The sequence below is a fragment of the Ambystoma mexicanum genome, chromosome 11 (assembly GCF_040938575.1).
Source record: "Ambystoma mexicanum isolate Mex_15411 chromosome 11, UKY_AmexF1_1, whole genome shotgun sequence".
NCBI classification, from domain to species: domain Eukaryota; kingdom Metazoa; phylum Chordata; class Amphibia; order Caudata; family Ambystomatidae; genus Ambystoma; species Ambystoma mexicanum.
In genome coordinates, this window is record NC_090934.1 from 773,902,931 (window position 1) to 773,921,919 (window position 18,989).

Sequence of the window (18,989 nt, forward strand, 5' to 3'; positions counted from 1 at the left end):
TGAATTGTTACTATTATATTCCTGACCCTGCCTGACTATTAATGTGACAACTTGAGTTCTCTATAGGGTAGGTTTCCCCTATTTTCCCCCATGTTATTCCTATGGGTAATCTTTACTGATCTTAGTTGCCTCCGCCTCAGTATTTGCTGAAAATGTAGAGGGGGAGATGGGGTGAGATTGTAAAGGCTGAGGGAGAGTAGGTGGAGGTATTTTTGAGACCGGGGAATACCATGTTTCGCTCTTAGGTATCCTCCTCCCAATCCCTCACTTGTCCACCCCGCAGGGTCTGGATCCAAAAGCCATGGCCCTTCCCTGGCCACCTGAATGGAAGATCCTGAGAGAGTGGGTGGGAGATTACCTTCAGGTTTCTCACACCTGTCAGAGGTGTTTCGGACATGTAATTGACTTCACTACCACTGACTTGCCTTTTAGATATGAACGTGACAAATGCCTGGCACAGTTTCAGCCATAACCAACCTTTCAAAAGTCCCCAGGCCGTTGGAAATCTCTAGTTAAGTATGTAGTACAATAGAATATTATCATAAGAAGTGAGACACATTTTTCAGGTAAACCCAAGGAGCACTTGCAGCCATAAATATATAAATATGTTGCATATTGCCCTCCCAGATTGCTTATTTGGAAATACATTTTATGTTCACGGATTATATTCCTTCATCTTTAGACCCATCACTTAGCACAGGCAAAATCATACAGGAAAAAGCAGATTCACACTGGTCAGTTGGAATTTTCTCTCCCTGTGACTTGAGGCTAAAAGATCACAAGTGAGGAGAAAAAGCTACCCTTTCCTTAAAGGTTTAACTCACATTGTGCGTGGTTTAGTAGTTCTGTCCCAAATCTAGGAAAAACATACAACTCAATTTTTTCTATTACAAAAATATATAACCCAATGGATATCGTTGCTTTATCTATCGATATTGGATCAATGAAAGGCTGTGTCAATCTTACCAAGATGTGATCCTGCATCCCAAAGGTTTAATGAATCTCACAATTAAGGCCTGAACAAACCAAGGTAGTCTTAGCCAAGCACTCCCAATGGCAATTCTAATATCGAACTAGCAGGTTGGAAAAACAGAACAAAGGTCTTGGTGCTGCCTTCTATGCTTATTGTGTAGAGAGGCAGCGGTGAGTTGTGCAGCATTAGCTGTGTTGCAGTTGTACAGCACAGCAACGCTTTGCCAGAACTACTGATTAAAATAACAAGTGAATTAAATGTTCCCAAGGAGTAATCATTATTTTGGAAGTCAGAACAAATGTGTGCAAACATCTAGAGTTGGCTTCTTGGTTGGCTCAGGCTGTCCCTTTCTTGTAATCCCTGAAGATCAATTAAGTGTGAAACCTAGAGGCTCACCTGATGTTTTGGAATACAACTCCCATAGTCCTTCAACATACACTATGCTGGCTGGGACTTATAGAAGCTGCAGTCTACAATATCAAATGAGCCAAATGTTACAGATCACAATGTTGGTGAGAATAAGTACATGCTGGTTCCTGCTAACTAATGTATAATAATATCCTCTTTATCCTACATATTGTATCATGCCATTAAAGTCTTGTGCAGTAAAAGTAGGAATGAACATTCTCAGTGCTAACCAGGATACAAACCCAAGATAGCGATTCCTAAACAAACCCTGAACAAAGGATTATCATAGCTATAGACCTTTACAAATCAGACCCAATACATTGTATTTAATTACTTTGGTTAAAGTGCAAGAATATATGGAACTAGGTGAAATCGCAAAAAACGAACTAAAACAAGATTGGCTTGTTTACCCATCAGTAGTCTCCGTTTCACTCGCTTGTCCACATCGCTCCCTGCCGTGGCATTGTTCTCAGAGTTCTCAATGACCAATTCCTCTTTCTCTGCAATATAGTGAAGAAAAAAATAAAACATCTCAAACTGAAGGTGGGTGTCTTTGTTGATGCATTGTGTCTCCACACTGTAGATCTAACAGAAGTGGGGGATATAAATCGCAACACTTGGAAAACGACAAAACACGTATTTTCAGTTAGTCCTGCAAAGCCTCCAAAATTGTTAAATGACTGTGCATAGTAAGGCAAACCATGTCAAGTCATGATTTGATTCACTATTGACTGTGATTATGTAGGAATGACAGGGTGGTCTTCAATATTTTTTTTAAAAATTAACCAGTATACAGCATCCCCTATTGGTTTGTAGGTCAGAGCGATGGACTGTAGGAGCAGCCTGTAGAGGCTCTCGGAGTACTGGGTGGCCTCGTGAAGCAGAACATTAATTTATCATTCTTTTGCTTCTTTTTTAGTATTTGTAGAAACTTTGACACAAGCATTACACAGCAAACACTACTAACAGTCTTATCTACCCTATTTACGTGCATCTGAGTTGTGTGCCTACTTGTCTGCACCTGTGCTTGTTTTAAAAGTACAAGACTTTTGTGAAGTGAACACTTGGGCACAACCTTAGGGTGTCAGCAATTTTAAGTCCCAGCCTCACAACGATGGCCTCCTTTGAGAGGGTTCTTAAACTCATCAATTCATTAACTTTACTTTTACAGCTGCCATGCTCACACTTCTTAACATGAGGAATTTCCATCCCCTACCTCCCTTTCTACTCTCACTAGAAAACTGGACAACTTCTAGATCGCTCGCTTTTCCTTTGCTCCTCTTGACAAAGTTCTTAACTTTTCCAGCGCCACCCCTTCAATCTCTCCTGATCATCTCCCACCTCTGCCCACCACCTCCTTACTGGTTGGCACTAGGCACAAATGCTCCCTTTTCCCAAAAAAAATCAGTTTCTTACATATATCCTTGGACTGCCCACCATACCTTGACGACACTCTCCTGAACTCACAGATCCTACAAACGTTCAACCCCATTGTCCCCCAACCACAATTTCTGCTCTGTGCCCTTCCTGCCAGCCCACCAAGGGAGCTCTCTAGCCCAGACAGTAACATTCCTGCAGTAATAGGCTTCAAAATCACAAAGTGGTACCTTCTTTCCCTTGAAAAATCACCTCACGCCCACAACATTATCACTCCCACATGATCGACGAACCCCAACTGAAACTATGTAAATATTGTGTATTCTGTACCTACTGCTAGCCTTATTTCTTGCAACTTTCAAGATGTGTAGCACCCTTTCAATGTTTTAGTACCCGTCCAGGCCACCAAACGCTTTAACACCCACGCTGGTGGCCATTTTTTACAACTAATGTTTTTGACACTTTAGTCCCATCTTAAAAGCTGCATTTCAGTAAACCTGAATTTAACCAATGAACACACAGTCACAAACAAAATTCATTGTATTTAAACCACATACGTTTTAGTACCCACAATGATGGACAAAATATTGCATTAAAACACACAGTAGTGTCCCCAGATAAAATAGAATTTGATGCACTGTGCCTGCACTTCTTGTCAAGGACCTAGGCAATTCCTCCCTAAAAATGTTTATGGCTAACTTAATTTTTAATCATTTATGATCAATGTAGTACATCCCAAGCAGAACCTGATCCCTCATGGCTGATGCATTGAATGGGGGTCATTCTAAATATGCTGGTGCGGTAATAATGTGGCAGTTATTCCGTTTACCAGCACGTTAGCGCACCAGCAAAGTATAAATTTGCCGGTGGGGCACCTAAGTTAGCTCCAGCTAAAAGCTGGTGCTAAATCAGGTGCCTTACTAGCAAAAATCACTGCTATTACTGGTGCCGGTACAACCTTTACCTTGCACCTACGAGCCACGTTTACACAGCACACACATAGAGGTCACGTTAAAAGCCCACACTATCACATCACAGTTCACTTCTAAATGCACGAAAAAACCTCTTTCCAAAATGTTACCCACTCATTCTAAGGAAATAGTCTATCTTAATAGAGTATGAACATTAAAATATAGATCTTTACCAGCATCTTCCCACAATAATGAAACCATAAACAATCAGAAAATGTGCTCTTAATAAAAGTGAAATCCCTCTTGCAGCTGTCTGAAAGCCACACCAACATTTAGTATCAACACTTAAGGTGTGACGAAGCGAGGGAATTTGTCACTTCTCTCCAAGGAGGAGCCTACCCTTGAGGGGTAAGGAAAGTGAACCCGCTCCACTGCACCCTCCCGAGGGGTGAAGGCAAGTGCGACCTCACCAAGAGTGACCCCCCCCCATAGGAACACGAAGTCGCTGATGGCTTCCATGTGATGGCCTATATGGAACTATCCAACACACCCAAACATCATAAGTTCCATGACTGGAGTAAAGAAAGTGAATGTATGCCGTTCCCAAAGAGATTGTGAAACTGTCCCTTTACATCAAAATCTCCAATGGACTGAGCTGAGTTAGTTGAAAAGCAAGGACATACCAAAGACGCAGAGTATGAGAGCAGAAGTCAGAGTGACGGGGGAAGCCCACTGTGCGTAACTCACCTTGAGAAGGCGGATCTGACGTAGACCAAAGAGCCTGCACAATTCAGTATGGTGCGAGCTGGAGCGAGGAACGCAGGAAGACCAACATGTGCGATGATTAGGAAGCCGGGAAGGCTGGATCACTGAGCTTGATGGCGGCGTGACCACAGAGAGCTCATGATGGGCAGGGTGCCCTCTTAACTAAACCAATGCCACCTCCAGGAGAAAGCAACTCCGGAAAAGAAAACCCATGGAGGTATCAAGAAGCAGAGGATGCATACGAAGCAGATGTTGCGGAACGCCAAGCAAAAAACAAACCAAAGGAAAGAGGTTTCCAATACCAACAGGCACAGGAGACGTTCCTCCCTACAACACAAAAGGGAATAGGGAGGATGGGAATGCAGCAAAGCCAAAGGGGACAGGTTATAGACTCAGAGAAACTCGTCCTAGTACCAATAATGAAAGTGTAAAAAGCAAGTGGATAACTGAACTGTGTTAATGCAATAAAGGGAAGAGCAGGGGACAGCAAGAGAAGTAGAATTGGATTACTACTACCCAGGGAAAAGGGGAAATCACCCCAAGTACAAGAAATAAGGAGTCAACCATAAGGACGAGAGACACTTGTGTAGAAAACGCCAGAGGAGTCCAAAGGGTAAACCAAACACAACAAAGAGTACCACAGGAAAAGGTGAAGTATAACAGATTGGTCCAGAGAAAGAGACACTATACAAGAACACAGAGTTCTCTAAGAAAGAGAGGAGGCGTCTCACAAGAACAAGAACAGCCCTAGAAACAAAAGAGGAGAGAGACTGCCTATACCTTAAAGGAACTACAGTGGTTAATACAAAGGATAACAAGAGCCTATTTATGAATAGTATATTAAGCAGAACTCTGAAATAGAATAACACCAGCACAACCGCACAGCAACCAGAAGGAGGTCATTCTACTTGCCTTAGTGGATATTAGGGTCAGGTAAGTTAGTTTTGGACAGTGGACTAATTCCCTTGCACTGTTATTCACGACTGACTAGCACCTTAGTAACAGTGTGTTAGGGAAAGATAGGCCTTCTTTTTATTCTTTAACACATATTCTTTAAACATTTCCTCCGATTGTCAGTTTCCTAATCCTGACCTGCCACATAGGTTAATAAAATAAAGATCTACTGGTGAAATTCACCCAAAAAAAGTACAGACTGCTGTGAGGGTGAAGGGAGTAAGACTCGGACACAAGGGTGGCAAAGACCAGTGCTCCAGATAAGATTTGGAAGTGGGAGTATTTTACCCGCTATTTTTTAAAAATGGGAGGAGAATGATTTGTAGGGAGTACATATTTATGTCCAATTCTCACAGTTTTTTTTTATAAGCAAGTAAAGTGGTTTTAACCTTAAAACGGAAATGCCAATACACATGTATCTGCAGGACTGGCAGACTTATTAAAAACAAAAACAGGCATGGAGGGGGTGAGTTCGAGTACATCCTAACTAAACCTACCTCTAAGATGGGTCTCCCTATCTCAACAAAACTAGCTAATTAAACTGTCAGATTGTCCAAAGTAAAATTCACCATCCTGTGTTCAAATTCTAATCTATCCCTCATACGCTAAACTCAACATAAGGTAAAATGGGAAATTTCTCTAGGCTGTCAACCTGCCCAGCTTTGGAGTTCCAAATAAAAGTTAAAAAAGGTGTAGAAAAGAAAACAAAGTTCCACAAGACTCAATGGGTTGATTCACTTCCCCAGAGTCTTCCCGTGCTTTATCAAAATTGTCTCTGGTTTTCAAGATAGATCCTTATCTTTACTTGGAAGACATGAATCCTAGCCCCTGTCAACAAGTAAGAATAGCCTGGATACCTTTTCCAAGCCGTCCTGAGGGTCCGAGACCCTTTGTGATCAGACCTGGCTCCCAGGTGCTGCGATGAAGAAGAATATCCTGAATCTCTCTCCCAAGCTGTGTTGAGATTCGCAGACCCTTTCTAAGCAGACCCTGCTGCCAGGTACTGTGATATAGAATAGCAGAATTTCTTTCCAATCAGTCCTGAGGGTCCAAGATCCTTTCTGAGCAGACCCGGCTCCCAGGTACTGCAACGAAGAAGTGCAGATCTTCCTTTCAATTGCTACAGGTCCTAGACACTGTTCTCAGTACCTACCTTGGTCCACCCTCCTGCCAAGTAGGGTACTCAATGTTTCCGTTCTCACATTCCTCCCTCTCTGGCTTTGCTTCCACGCATAGCCTTGGTTTACTCTCCTGCCAAGGTCTCAGACAGTCACTTGTACACGCAAGCTTTATATTCCTCTTTATTACTGTTCATGGTGGATTTCCCCAGTATAGGTCCCAGACCCCCTTCACTTGTTAATTCTGTACCAGATTCCTTCTGCATCTTGTTTAGGGCCTTCTGCATCCTTTAGGTCTCCCCAACCCTGGGATTAGCCACCTGCAGGGTCTTGGAAGTCACCCTCAGTTTGTTTGGGGGTCTCCCAGGATCCTCTGTGGCTCCTCTGGCTCACCAAGGCCTTCCCCCGGTCTCCTACATATCTCCTCTGCAGTCCCGCAGTGGTTTCTTTGCTCTACAGTGACCTCGGTCACCGGTGAGTATCTCTCAACTTCTCCGGTCTGCCTTCTTCTTTGCAAGTCTCTCACGAGGGTGCCACTCTCCCGGACACCGTCTGCTTCTCTGCTCGTCTGAGCATAGCATGCCAAGCTCTCGGTCCATGCTGAACCAAAAATGAGGTCATTGGTCTCTCACCGCTCTGCTTTTGAATGACAACTGACCAATAGGATCATTCAAAAGACGAGAGTGTATGTGTTCGTTCTTCATTGCTCTTGGCCTCTTCCTCATCCTAGCAGTCCCTACTTGGAATATACTGCAGAAATACATGGGGGCACTAAGCAGTGTGGAATTGGAGGGTATGAGGAAAGATGGTGGCGTCAAAGGGGTACCTTGTTTTCCCAGAATCGTCACTACTCTCAATTGGGTCCTCCGTCCCCATGAGTTCCTCCTGCTGAGTACAACCCCAGGGGGACTATCGGGTAGATGCCTCACCTCCACCTGGCCTCATGCGAAGTAGCTTCCCCATGTAAAGCAGTGACAATACCTCAGGATTCGTCGCACTGCAATGCACACTTTGCCCCAATAATATACCCCAATCCTCAGCAAGTTGCCGCTTTCCATACCTTTATTTCTTTTTCCCCCATACATCTGCCAACGTGAATTATTTGGAAATGTTCATATACCCACACATAACCCACTGCCTTTCCCTATGTTAACCACTACCCCCATACCAACACCACAAACACAAACCTGTTCACTCATTTTGTGACAGAGAAATACATGGCAGAACCCAAGAACCCCATTAACTTACACTCCAATACATTTATGATCAATAGATAGACTGTCAGGTTTTCCTTGTCACAAAGGCATATATCACAATGCTCTGTCCTGTCGCACCCAGATCTCCCCCAAGCATATTACTTTGTGAGCACAGACACTTGAGCAATAGCCTGACCATCCCTCAAGTCTCAAGATCCCCGCTTTGCTACCCACCAACAATCCTCAGAGGTATAAACCACAGCTATCAAGGCAATACTTGAGCAATTAATTCTTTCCCCAGCTTGTACTGCAACCCTTATTGATTTGGAAGTGCCCATGTGTAAAGAGCATTCCCCTTCACACCTACCTGATAAGACTTCAACAGCCAAGCACAATCTAAATTCCCATAGCCTTACTAAAACAAATCAAGGAAACTCAAGCCTCCACACTACACCCTCCACACCCTCCCCCGCAGCCCAGCACATGAGGCGATTACCCTTTGCCAATACGACCCTTTTATCCCCCTGAAGCTCAGCTATCACTAAATGCCCAACCTGTAGCCACCTCAATGTGCAATTCTTGCCCAAACACAAATTTGCGATTCATGCCTTCATCTCCCCCACAAAACAGTGTTTTTTCTTACTGAAACCCGGCTCAAAAAAGAACATTCACCCACTACAAAAAAGCAACCCACCGTGCTACAAATGAATACTGCAGAACAGGGGTAGCATTTCTCTTCTTAAAGGAAAACAAGGTGATGGCTGAAAGGTTTAGAATGAATCTCAATTTCTGGCACTGTTCGGAGCAACCCACTAGGCCATTGTTCTTCAGATTGCCAAGATATTACAGAAGGCGGAAATACCACATACAAATCAGGCTTAGTCTCACCCAAAAAGGGGCAGATCAGCTTTCTGCACAAGATCACAAGCAACCCCAGACATGTTTTGGCCTCATTGGGAGTCATCAGTGAGGAGTACCATGGGTCTCTAGGGCAAGCAGTGTTGGGACCCCACATCTGGTCATACCTGTCCAACTCAAGGTGAGGTAGACAAACAAAAGTGGTGACAGCTAGAATGTATGTAGGTGTTGCTTGTGGTCTTGTGCAGAAGAGATATGACCTAGCAGTTTGGGCTGGACTATCCCTTTTGGGGCCATGAACCAGCCTGATTTGCATATAGTCTTTCCCCTTCTTTAATGTCTTGGGCAGACTGTGAAACAATGGTCTGGAGGGTTGTCTAGAGCTGTGCCAGTGGTCATGATTGATTTAAAACCTTACAGACATCACCTTTTGATTTTGCTTACTCATTGATTGTGGGCGTGACTATTTAAGAGGACTCCCGCGCGCACCGTGCGCGCGCGCACCAGCGAAGTCCTGTGAAGTCCCGCTTTGCCCGCTGCTCTCTGCTCCAGATTTTCATCTGAAGACGTGTTTGAAATTTATTTATTTCATTTAATTTAAGGACTCAAAGTACCACAAGGTGAAGCATATAGAACAATCACCTTATATTTACTGTTTATACGTATTATACGTATATTAAATCTGTATTTTTCCTTACCTAGGCTTTTCTTTACTCCTTGATTGTGGGCGTGACTACTTAAGAGGACTCCCGCGTACACCAGCGAAGTCCTGTGAAGTCCCGCTTTGCCGCTAGCAAAGCAAGGCTCTTGGACTGAACGCCGTTTGTGCATGCCCTTTATGCTTATCTAAGGGTGAGAAATTCATAGTGCTTTATTACTTGTTTCTGTTGTTGGCTTGCGAAAATCAACTACTTTTGAATTGTCATTTACTTGCCTTGGTTTCTTTAAGGTGTAAATGATGCGAAATCTGTATACTCTGCAAACTGGAATGCCGCCTTTAAAGTGTATAGATATGAATTCAAGTAATAAACAAAACAAGATAGTGCCATGTGTCTCAACCCCGCGACCAGTAGGCGGGGATTCGAACACTGGTGCGAAAATAAAAAAGCGAACCATCCATCAACCAACAAATGCAAGGAAAAAAATTCCTAGCACGAATGACATACACTTCTTCTATCCCGATTGTGTATTTAAAAACCAGACTCAAAAGAGTCAAATAGTCAGTACTCAGTCTCCTCCTAAAACAACCAGTAACAACCAGGCTGCGCTTTGCACGACCTTACATGTTTCCTTATCAGACATGACTCAAATCGGCGGTCAATCACTGCATATCGTCATCAAAAATTTCTGAGGATGTAGCTGTGATTGACCTCCCTTCCCCAGGATCCAACTTCACACTTCAAGAATCATTTGGCAATTTATCTTTCTCGCCCCAGTTATTCTCTAATGGAGGTTGCACTCAATCTAATATAACGTCATCTTTCTTGGTTTTCACTCCTCCAAAATGTTCTCCAGCAGAAAAGTGTCAACCTCTTCAAAATGTGCCAAAAGTGGTTGAATTGACTTTAGAAGCCATGAATTTAACTATGAAAACTATTACTCAATTGTTTAACACACTGAATACTAAATTGGACACACAAAGTGCACAGCTGATATCTGTTTTGGCTTGGCAGGCAAAACAAGAGATACTCTGGGCCCAAAAGCAAACCACTACAATTGACCCCATTTTGCCTGTGGTACTAGTTGATAAATGTTCATCACTGATTAAGTTTGCAACTGTTGCAACTTTACCAGCATCCATGGCAACTAATACATCTTTCTCAAATCCGCTTCAGAATCTGATGAATAAGACGAATTTGGAGTTAAATTCAGTGAGTCAATTGTCACCTATCACCGTAGACAACTCTGGAATATTTTGTTCCCTTCCTTATATTGGCCAAATGATCAGAGAACATTTTTTTTGATAAAAACTATGCGGCTGGCCCTCCAAGTGCGACTGTTAATGTCCCAGCTCAGGAGCCGTACACGATTTTCTCTAAAAATCCTCCTCCAATGAAAAAATCCAAAAATGTTAAAAGTACTACAATAGGCACCTCGGTGAATTCGAAGCATTTTATCAATATGCTCACTCTTCCCAGTAAGCATAGTCAGTTGGCTTCCTCAGCAATCACAAAAAAATACATGCAATTGAGTCAAGTTCGTAAATCAAAGCTTGCTACTTTAAATAACAATCCAATATCTATAGGGCCTTATGCTCCACTGGATAACTTAGTTCAAGCGGTCCATAATCACGAAAATCAGAAAGCCAGGTCGAAAGCCCAGCATTCTACTCAGGCGATTGGTGCCAATTTGGAGCAAGCTCCCTTGGAAAGCAATGATGCACTCACCTCCAATGAGAAAAAAGTGAGTCAAGTTCTGCCTCCCAATTCCAGTACACTCTCTGAAAATGAACAAGCTACTCTAGCTATTCGAAGACAAGAAATTCGAAAGGAAGTTGATTCCTATATGAGCAGATTTTCGTCAATACCAACGCTCCAAACTCCTTTGCTTGGGCCAGTGAATTCTAATACTGAAACAAATCAGCATTTTACATCTAAGCCTTCGGTCACATTCAAGTGTAATAAAAATGCGGAAGTAGAACTTTCTGCTCCTTTTTCATCTACACATGATGCAGAAATAGCAAAATTGCTGCAATCACTGCGTCCATTGCTAAACAAACCTACTCCCTCGGTTGAGCCAACAGCTCCTACCAAAAACCCTAACATTGCCTTAGTACTGGGATGTCGTCCACCGCCGCATCCGCAATATGTTCTTAATCGACATAGCATCTTAAAATTGTTCTCAGATATCCCGCTATTGCAGGATATCGGGTCTGCAGATATTGTCCAGTTAGAGTTTTTCAATGACAACTCTGAGTACAGCATGTTTATGGCTCACTTCTCGAGTTGTCATGAATCTCATTTGGGAGGCTAAAGATCAGCTTCTAGCATTAGGATTTATCTTATTATTGGGTCCGACACGCTCGCCAAATGGTCTCCCAAAGGCAGATGCATGGATTGAATACGCTACAAAAGAGCTTAGCCATGATTCTGTGACTCAAGAAGTTAATTCAGCAGTTGAAGTGTCCCCCAAATGCTGTTTTAATTGTGATTCCAGAAGTTAACTACAGCACAGGGTTGATAAGGAACGTCTTATAACACTTGCATCTTGGAATACTTGGGTTTTCGGCATTTGCTTAACAATAAGCAAGACATTCTTAATAACCTCAATGTGATTTTATTACAGGAAACTTGGCTAACGACCGTACCTTCTTGGAATAATCATGTGCTCCATTTTTTGCCAGCTTTGAAGGAAGACAAAGGTCGGCCTATGTCAGGTCTCCTGACCGGTTCCAAATTGAGTTGTAAAACTAGCATAATTTTTACTTATGCTCCAAATTCCTTTGCCCAATTAACTGTAATCTCAATTGAGGCAATCTTATATGCTTTAGTGAACCTATACTGGAATCCCAAAGGCATTGATAATCAGAGGTTTTTAGTTGATCTTTCTACTATGCTGGATTACATTGTACTTGTTCCGAGAATTCAGTACACAATTGTTGCTGGCGATCTTAATCTTCATTGTATCCCTCAAAAGAATGCGACTTAAGATTTGCGACGTACACAGTGGGAACAACTTGTTTGCAAGAGGTTTTTGCATGTTAAATGGGAGCAGACTTGACAACAGTGATTCTAAACACACTTGGCATCAGGGCACTTTAAAAGCCACCATTGATTATATCTATGTGGACGACAAATTATTCTCTAAAATTAAATCTTTCCACACAGAATAAAAACTAAACAGTGATCATCGAATGCTTATTGTAGAATGGTTGGTCACAGTGGCCCCTATCAATCCGTGTCCTATAGCTGTTACAGGTATATTGTCAGTTTCCAACCAGTTAAATCGTATACAATGGAATGAAACAAACTTGAACGATTTTGCCAAATCCATGCAAGCTGCCTTTTGCCACTCTCGAGAAAATATATCATCCACTGACACTCCCTATTATGATCTCATGCAACGTTTTGTGGATAAAAAGGCACGTATATGTCGGACTCACAGAGGTACTCATATGTTTGACATGGAAACAAAAAAGAGGAAAACTGATTTTCCGCTTCCAAAAACGGGAAGCCATGAAGTTACCTTTGAGTCTCAGATCCAAAGCATTAACCAAAGTTAAAACTTCATACAGAAACTGGCGGCGATGCCATCGTAGCAAATGACTTCAGGAGGATGGTGAAATAATGCTACGAGTTACTCGTGAACAGAACACAGCTCAAATCTGGAAAGTGTTGAATAATGCTTTATCTCCTATGCAGACTGTCTCAAATTCACAGTGTGCCAGAAGCGAGCTGGATTAACTATTTTTCTAAAATCTATGCGCTTCCACCCTACTTAGGGTTAGACTCTAGAACGATCTCCCTTACCCCAGTTCACATCACTATCTCCAAGTCCGACATATTGTTCTTCATCAACAAAATAAGTCAGTCAAGAGCTCAGGGCCCTGATGGTCTGTCTAATAAAATCTTTAAACATCCTGAAATTTGGTCATCGATACTTTACCAATTTTTTAACACATTAACATCACGCAAAATATACCTGCTTCTTGGAAACACTCTTTAATTGTTCCCATTCATAAAAAAGGCGATCGATGTCTCCCAGAGAACTATCGACCCATCGCCCTATTAGATGCACCTGGAAAACTCTATAGTCGCATTATCTTTCAAGAACTGAATATGTGGACCAGTAAAGAGTGTAAAAGAGACCTGTTTGGGGGGCGTGGCCTGGAGCCGACTCGGCTGGAATGACTTCCTGAGCTCTCCCGTCTGGCCCAATGCGCCTACCTACAAAAGTCCCGTTTCCAGCCTCCGTTTTTCCCCGGAATTGAAAACACTGGTGGGGGGGGCCTCCCAGGCACCCGCCGACCGAGTGGGTCCCGGTTTCGCACCGAAACGGCCGAGGGAGACCTTCCAGCAGTCCCGGGACCCACTCGGCGGTAAAATGGCCGCCGCAGCAGTGAGGGCCGGAGCCTGCCCAGGAGGGGGCGGAACGAATACAGAAGCCCTGCCGATCGGCTCCTGTCTGTGGTGACCCGGTGCCCGCTTGCTCGTCGCCTGCCGTGGTGCCACTCTGCCCCCGGACCCACCCCTATTAAGCACGACCCAAAGCAGGGTTGCGCCCGAGGACACGAAGACATCGGCACTGAACTGGTCCCCCCCCACCTTCGCCTGCCGGGACGCCATCCGCTCGCCCGAGCCCTGGTGCGGAGCGGATCGGCGCCGAGGACCTGCATACGCCCAACCGCGGGCACCCTCCGAGCCCCGAGCTGGGCTTTTCCATCTCGCCCGTTGGCCGGGACGCAATCTCTGGACAGCCCTTTTCCTCCGGGGCCCGGAACCAAACAGCACCGCTCACCGCACGGCCAGCCTGCCTCCACACATCCAGCCCGCCACAGGAGGCCACCAGCTTTCTCCCTCGCCTCTGGAGCTCGGGGGCCCGCCAGGGGGGTCGCTTCCCGGTCCCCCCATCGGATCCACCGAGGCCCTGACTCCCAGATCACTGCACGGACATTGGCGCTCTCGGTGGGACTCCCGACTCGCCACGGCGCCTCCCGCCTGGTCTAGCTCCACAGCTCCTGCAGCTCCAGCTCCTCCAAGCCTGGCGCCCACCTTGAAGTCCTCCGCCAGGGTCCGCTCACCGCAGCACAGCAGCAACGGGGCCCCTGCCCCACCCCCCCCCCCCAGCCCTCCCCACAACTTCACCGGAACACGCCTGGACTCGCCTCCCCCCAGCCACCACAGCAACCACACCCAGGTGATCTGCTTCCTGCTCCCCACGGCACCGGCCCCACGCGTGGACCATCATTCCACAGTCCTGTTGGGGCTGTTCCCCCCCCCAGCAGCTCCGCAAGCGGCCCGTGACCGCAAGCATTTTCTATAGCCGCAGGGCATCCCAGCACCGGAGCCAGGAGGTGAGGAGTCGGGGGAGTGAGGGAGTACAATCCAATCGCACCGGGGGGTGGCAGAAAGAAGCTCTCCGGACCCGCTGGCCTTACTCTTCGCAACCCCCATTCCGTTTTGCTGCGCCCTGCGTCTCCGGAATCCCTCTGAACCAGTCTCTTCCTCCCCACTGCCTCAAACCCAGTGACCCGGCCCTAAAATCTCCCGAAAACATCTAGTTCGCAGCACCTCACTTTCCTCAATTCCCCACGACAATGTCTAAAAGCGGGAAGGCACCTAAACAATCGGACATTATTACCCTCATGGCGTCTGCCGCCACCGAAAGAACTAAGAAAGTCGACCCACCGGAGGATACTATGAAAAATAACACTGCACCAGCCGCAGAAACAGATCCCACTATGCCTCAAGCTGCTACCAAAGCGGACCTGCAGGACCTATTGGCAGCCCTAACCAGGGAAATCCAAAAAAGTTCTGAGGAAATCACCAAGAAAATAAATACTCTTGACAAAAGAATGGGTGAAGTGGAACATCGAACCGCTGAAATCGAAGCAGAAGTCTGTGACCAAAGATTCGAAGATGAACATAACAAGGACCGGATAGCTGCCCTCGAAGCAAGATGTAACATCCTGGAGACAAAACAGGAGGATTTTGAAAATCGATCAAGGAGGAACAACATCAGAGTCTGAGGCATTCCGACCACTATTCCGGAACCAGACCTGAAAGCCTACATATCAGATCTCTTTCGATTCATTATCACCCTCCCAGACGCTTCCCCCCTAGAACTGGACCGGGTGCACAGAACCACTCCAAGGAAAACTTCGACTCTCCCCCCGGATGTTTTGGCTAGAATACACTTCTTCCAGGTAAAAGAGGACATTATGCGTGAAGCAAGGCAAATGAGACAGATCACCTTCAGAGGGTCCACGATCTACCTGTATCAAGACCTGGCGAACGCAACACTCCTGAAACGGAAAGCAATGCGACCCCTGACAACCTGGCTACAAGAGAAGAAAATCCCATACCATTGGGGCTTTCCCACCTCAGTGAAATTCAAATGGGACGGAACGCAGAGACAAATACAGTCATTGAGAGAAGCGGAGAAACTCATGGGCATAAGCAGGGATGACCCCAGCGCAGTGCCGGAAGAACCAGCTCACCCTCCCCGAGACGATTCCCCAGGAGGGGCATGATCCAAGTCCAACAGACGGCGCAGACTCAGAGGCCCCCGGAAAAAAGACGGCGACAGGGGCTGAGCACACAGCGGCATCTCCCCAATCCAGACAACAATGGCTGCCTCAAGCAGCGATCCCATAAAACCAAATAAAGCACCGAGACCCTCTGATATCATCGTGAGCAAATCAGGCGCTCACACACAGAGGCAGGTCCTTCGACGAGCTTGCACCCGGTTCACCTCGACGGCCCGGTTGGCCACAACGAGCGCATTGGTGCCACAAGTTCCCCAGTGGCAATAGGTAGAAGTTTCACCTACCAGTTCAACGGTGGGAAAGAAGTAACTGATACAGGAAAAGTTAGGAAATGCACAAGAATGCTTCACGCAGCACGGTTATACACCGTCCCCAGAGCCATTCAAAGACTCCGCAACACAACATGCAACAACATACGAAATCAAGCCCACAACTCGCTCCACTCAACAGGTCGCACTCAAATCCCACAGAGAAGCCCAGGGATAAATCCCACGATGCATCCGCGACGCCTCGCCGCTAATCATGACTAACATAAGTGAGTTAAGATTTCTCTCCTGGAATATCCAGGGGATGAACTCTCCAAGGAAACGCAGATCGGTGGAACACCGCCTGGGACAACTGGCTGGAGACATTGTTCTACTGCAGGAAACACATCTACTCGCAGAGGATGAACGCCGCATAAAATTCAAGAGATACAAACAATCCTTCTTCGCCACTTCTGGCTCAAAGAAAAGGGGGGTGGCAATCCTGCTCAGCGACAAAATTCCTCTCCTTAACATCACAATAAAGAGAGACCCAGAAGGCCGTTACCTACTTCTCAAAGGCATCTTCGAAGAACTTCCCATCACGTTAGCATCAATTTACGGCCCCAACTCCACCCAAAGCAAGTTCTTCAACGACATTTTACCAACAATCCTATCCTTCCGTGAAGGCCACCTATTCATCGGCGGTGATTTCAATACCATCCCCAACCCAGTGCTGGACAAATCTCTTCCCGCCATGAACAACGACTACACCCAGGCCCTCGCCTTACTTAAACTGTTCAGAGAAACAGAGACAGTAGATGCATGGAGAATACAAAACGACACTACAAGAGATTACACACATTTCTCCAACGTTCATAAGGGATACTCAAGAATAGACCTAATCTTAATCCCCGGCATCCTCGTCCCCTGTGTCATCAACACAGATATCCACACACGCATGATCTCTGACCACTCCCCGATATCTGTAAATATAGCCATCTCAGGCCAGAAATCCCCCCCACAAAGGTACTGGAAACCGAATGACTCACTCCTCCTAGACATGAGTATAAGGGCCGAAGTCGAGGACTCATTGATAAAATACTTTGAAGAGAACACCACACAAGCATCCCCCATCAGCACAATCTGGGATGCAATGAAGGCGGTAGTCAGGGGCGTATTAATAGGGGCCGGAGCGGAACAGCGAAGAATTTCAAACATAGCCTCCTCCAAATTAGAAAAGGAAGTAGCCCTCCATGAGTCACAGATAAAAAGACAATACTCAAGAAAAACCGAGCGAGCCCTGAGGAAGGCAAAGACAGCCTTGGAAATGCACTGCGCCGACCGAACAGCCAAATCCCTCGCGTACACAAAGCAATTTTACTACGCCAAAGGAAACAAAGCAAATAGAATATTAGTACAGAAGCTAAGAGCGCTCCGGAGTCGGAACAACATACTCAAACTACGAGGGGAAAATGGAAAACTGCTCTTCGCCCAACCGGAGAAAATAAGTGAACTACTGAGATACCATACCTCTATAATGTCCAGCGCTCCGTTAAATCTAAAAGACCTTCCAGAATACTTAAACACTCTACCGCCCCGCAACACTGACCTCCTGGAGCACCTGGAGGCCCCCATTGAAATAGAAGAAATTATCGAAGCCATCAAAACTCTCAAACCCGCCGCACCAGGCCCAGACGGCCTAACCGCAACCAGCCCCACATCTTACTTCCTTATTCAATTCCTTCCTATCTACGAAAACCGTCACTAAATCCATGGCCGAATCAATTACGATCCTGCTGCACAAACCCGGAAAAGACCCCGAACTGCCAGATTCCTATCGGCCCATATCGCTACTAAACAATGACGGGAAGATCTTTGCCAAAGTGCTAGCCAGAAGACTGGGCCCAACTCTCCCAAGCCTAATCGACCGTGACCAAACAGGATTCATCCCTGGCAGAGGGACCCACGACAACATTCGGCGAGTACTAAACCTAATTGAAGGGGCTCATAAATCCAAAACAAAAATGGCTGTAATTTCACTAGACGCCCACAAAGCCTTTGATCAAGTGGACTGGGGATACATGCAAGAAGTCCTCCAACGCTTTGGCTTCGGCCCTAACTTCACAGCATGGGTCATGTCCAACTATCAAATCCCCACCACACAACTCCAAGTTAACGGCTCGAGATCCGACCACATCCGCATCAATAGAGGTACCAGACAGGGCTGCCCGCTCTCGCCCCTGGTCTTCGCCCTATCCATGGAGCCCTTCGCTGCCAGAATCAGACGAAGCGAAACCATAAAAGGCATCCAGGTGGGAAACCGCAAGTATAAAATTGCACTCTACGCTGACGATGTGATGCTAACGATGACGGACCTCCCAACCTCCCTGGGGACCCTATGGAAAGAGATTAAGTCATTTGGCACCATGTCAGGATTTAAAGTCAACCTAACAAAATCTTCAGCACTCCCCATCAATCTATCTCAACTAGACAAGGCCGCGCTCGCCCCACTCTCACCGATTCCCTGGGCCAAAGACGCCATAGAATACCTCGGAGTACAGATCACCGGAAATCCAGCACGCCTATACACAAAAAACATCCCACAATTACTCAGGGCGCTGCACAACGATCTCAAAAGATGGAAACAACAAGAAATCTCATGGTTCGGTCGAATCTCAGCCGTGAAAATGAACCGAATACCCAGATGGTTATACCAATGTACTTCCCTACCTCTGCAAATCCCACCCCCGGCCATACGAGCACTACAGAAGAAAATAATGGAATTTGTCTGGGGAGGGAAGAGGCCCAGGATCAACAAGCGAATCATGACAAAAAGCAAACCCCTAGGTGGAATGGGAGTCCCTGACCTGGCCAGATACTCGCTAGCGGCTCAATTATCCCACGCTTTTGCCTGGGTGCAAGAAGCAGACCCACCATATAGCGTCAAATCGAAGAATCCTGGTGCCCGGTCCCACTG

The 18,989-nt window shown here is 45.9% G+C and overlaps 1 protein-coding gene across 10 annotated transcripts in view; it reads right to left on the minus strand.

The window, feature by feature from the left end:
- The window catches only part of SCUBE2 (signal peptide, CUB domain and EGF like domain containing 2), a 1,402,698-nt gene that overhangs the window by 708,473 nt on the left and 675,236 nt on the right, over positions 1-18,989 (minus strand). For 8 of the 10 annotated variants that reach the window (XM_069623682.1, XM_069623685.1, XM_069623688.1 and 5 more), the window contains one exon: positions 1,792-1,881. The exons of the other annotated variants lie outside the window; for them this stretch is intronic. In XM_069623682.1, coding sequence (XP_069479783.1) covers positions 1,792-1,881 — 90 coding nt within the window. The remainder of the gene's footprint in view (positions 1-1,791; positions 1,882-18,989) is intronic. 10 annotated transcript variants of the gene reach the window in all.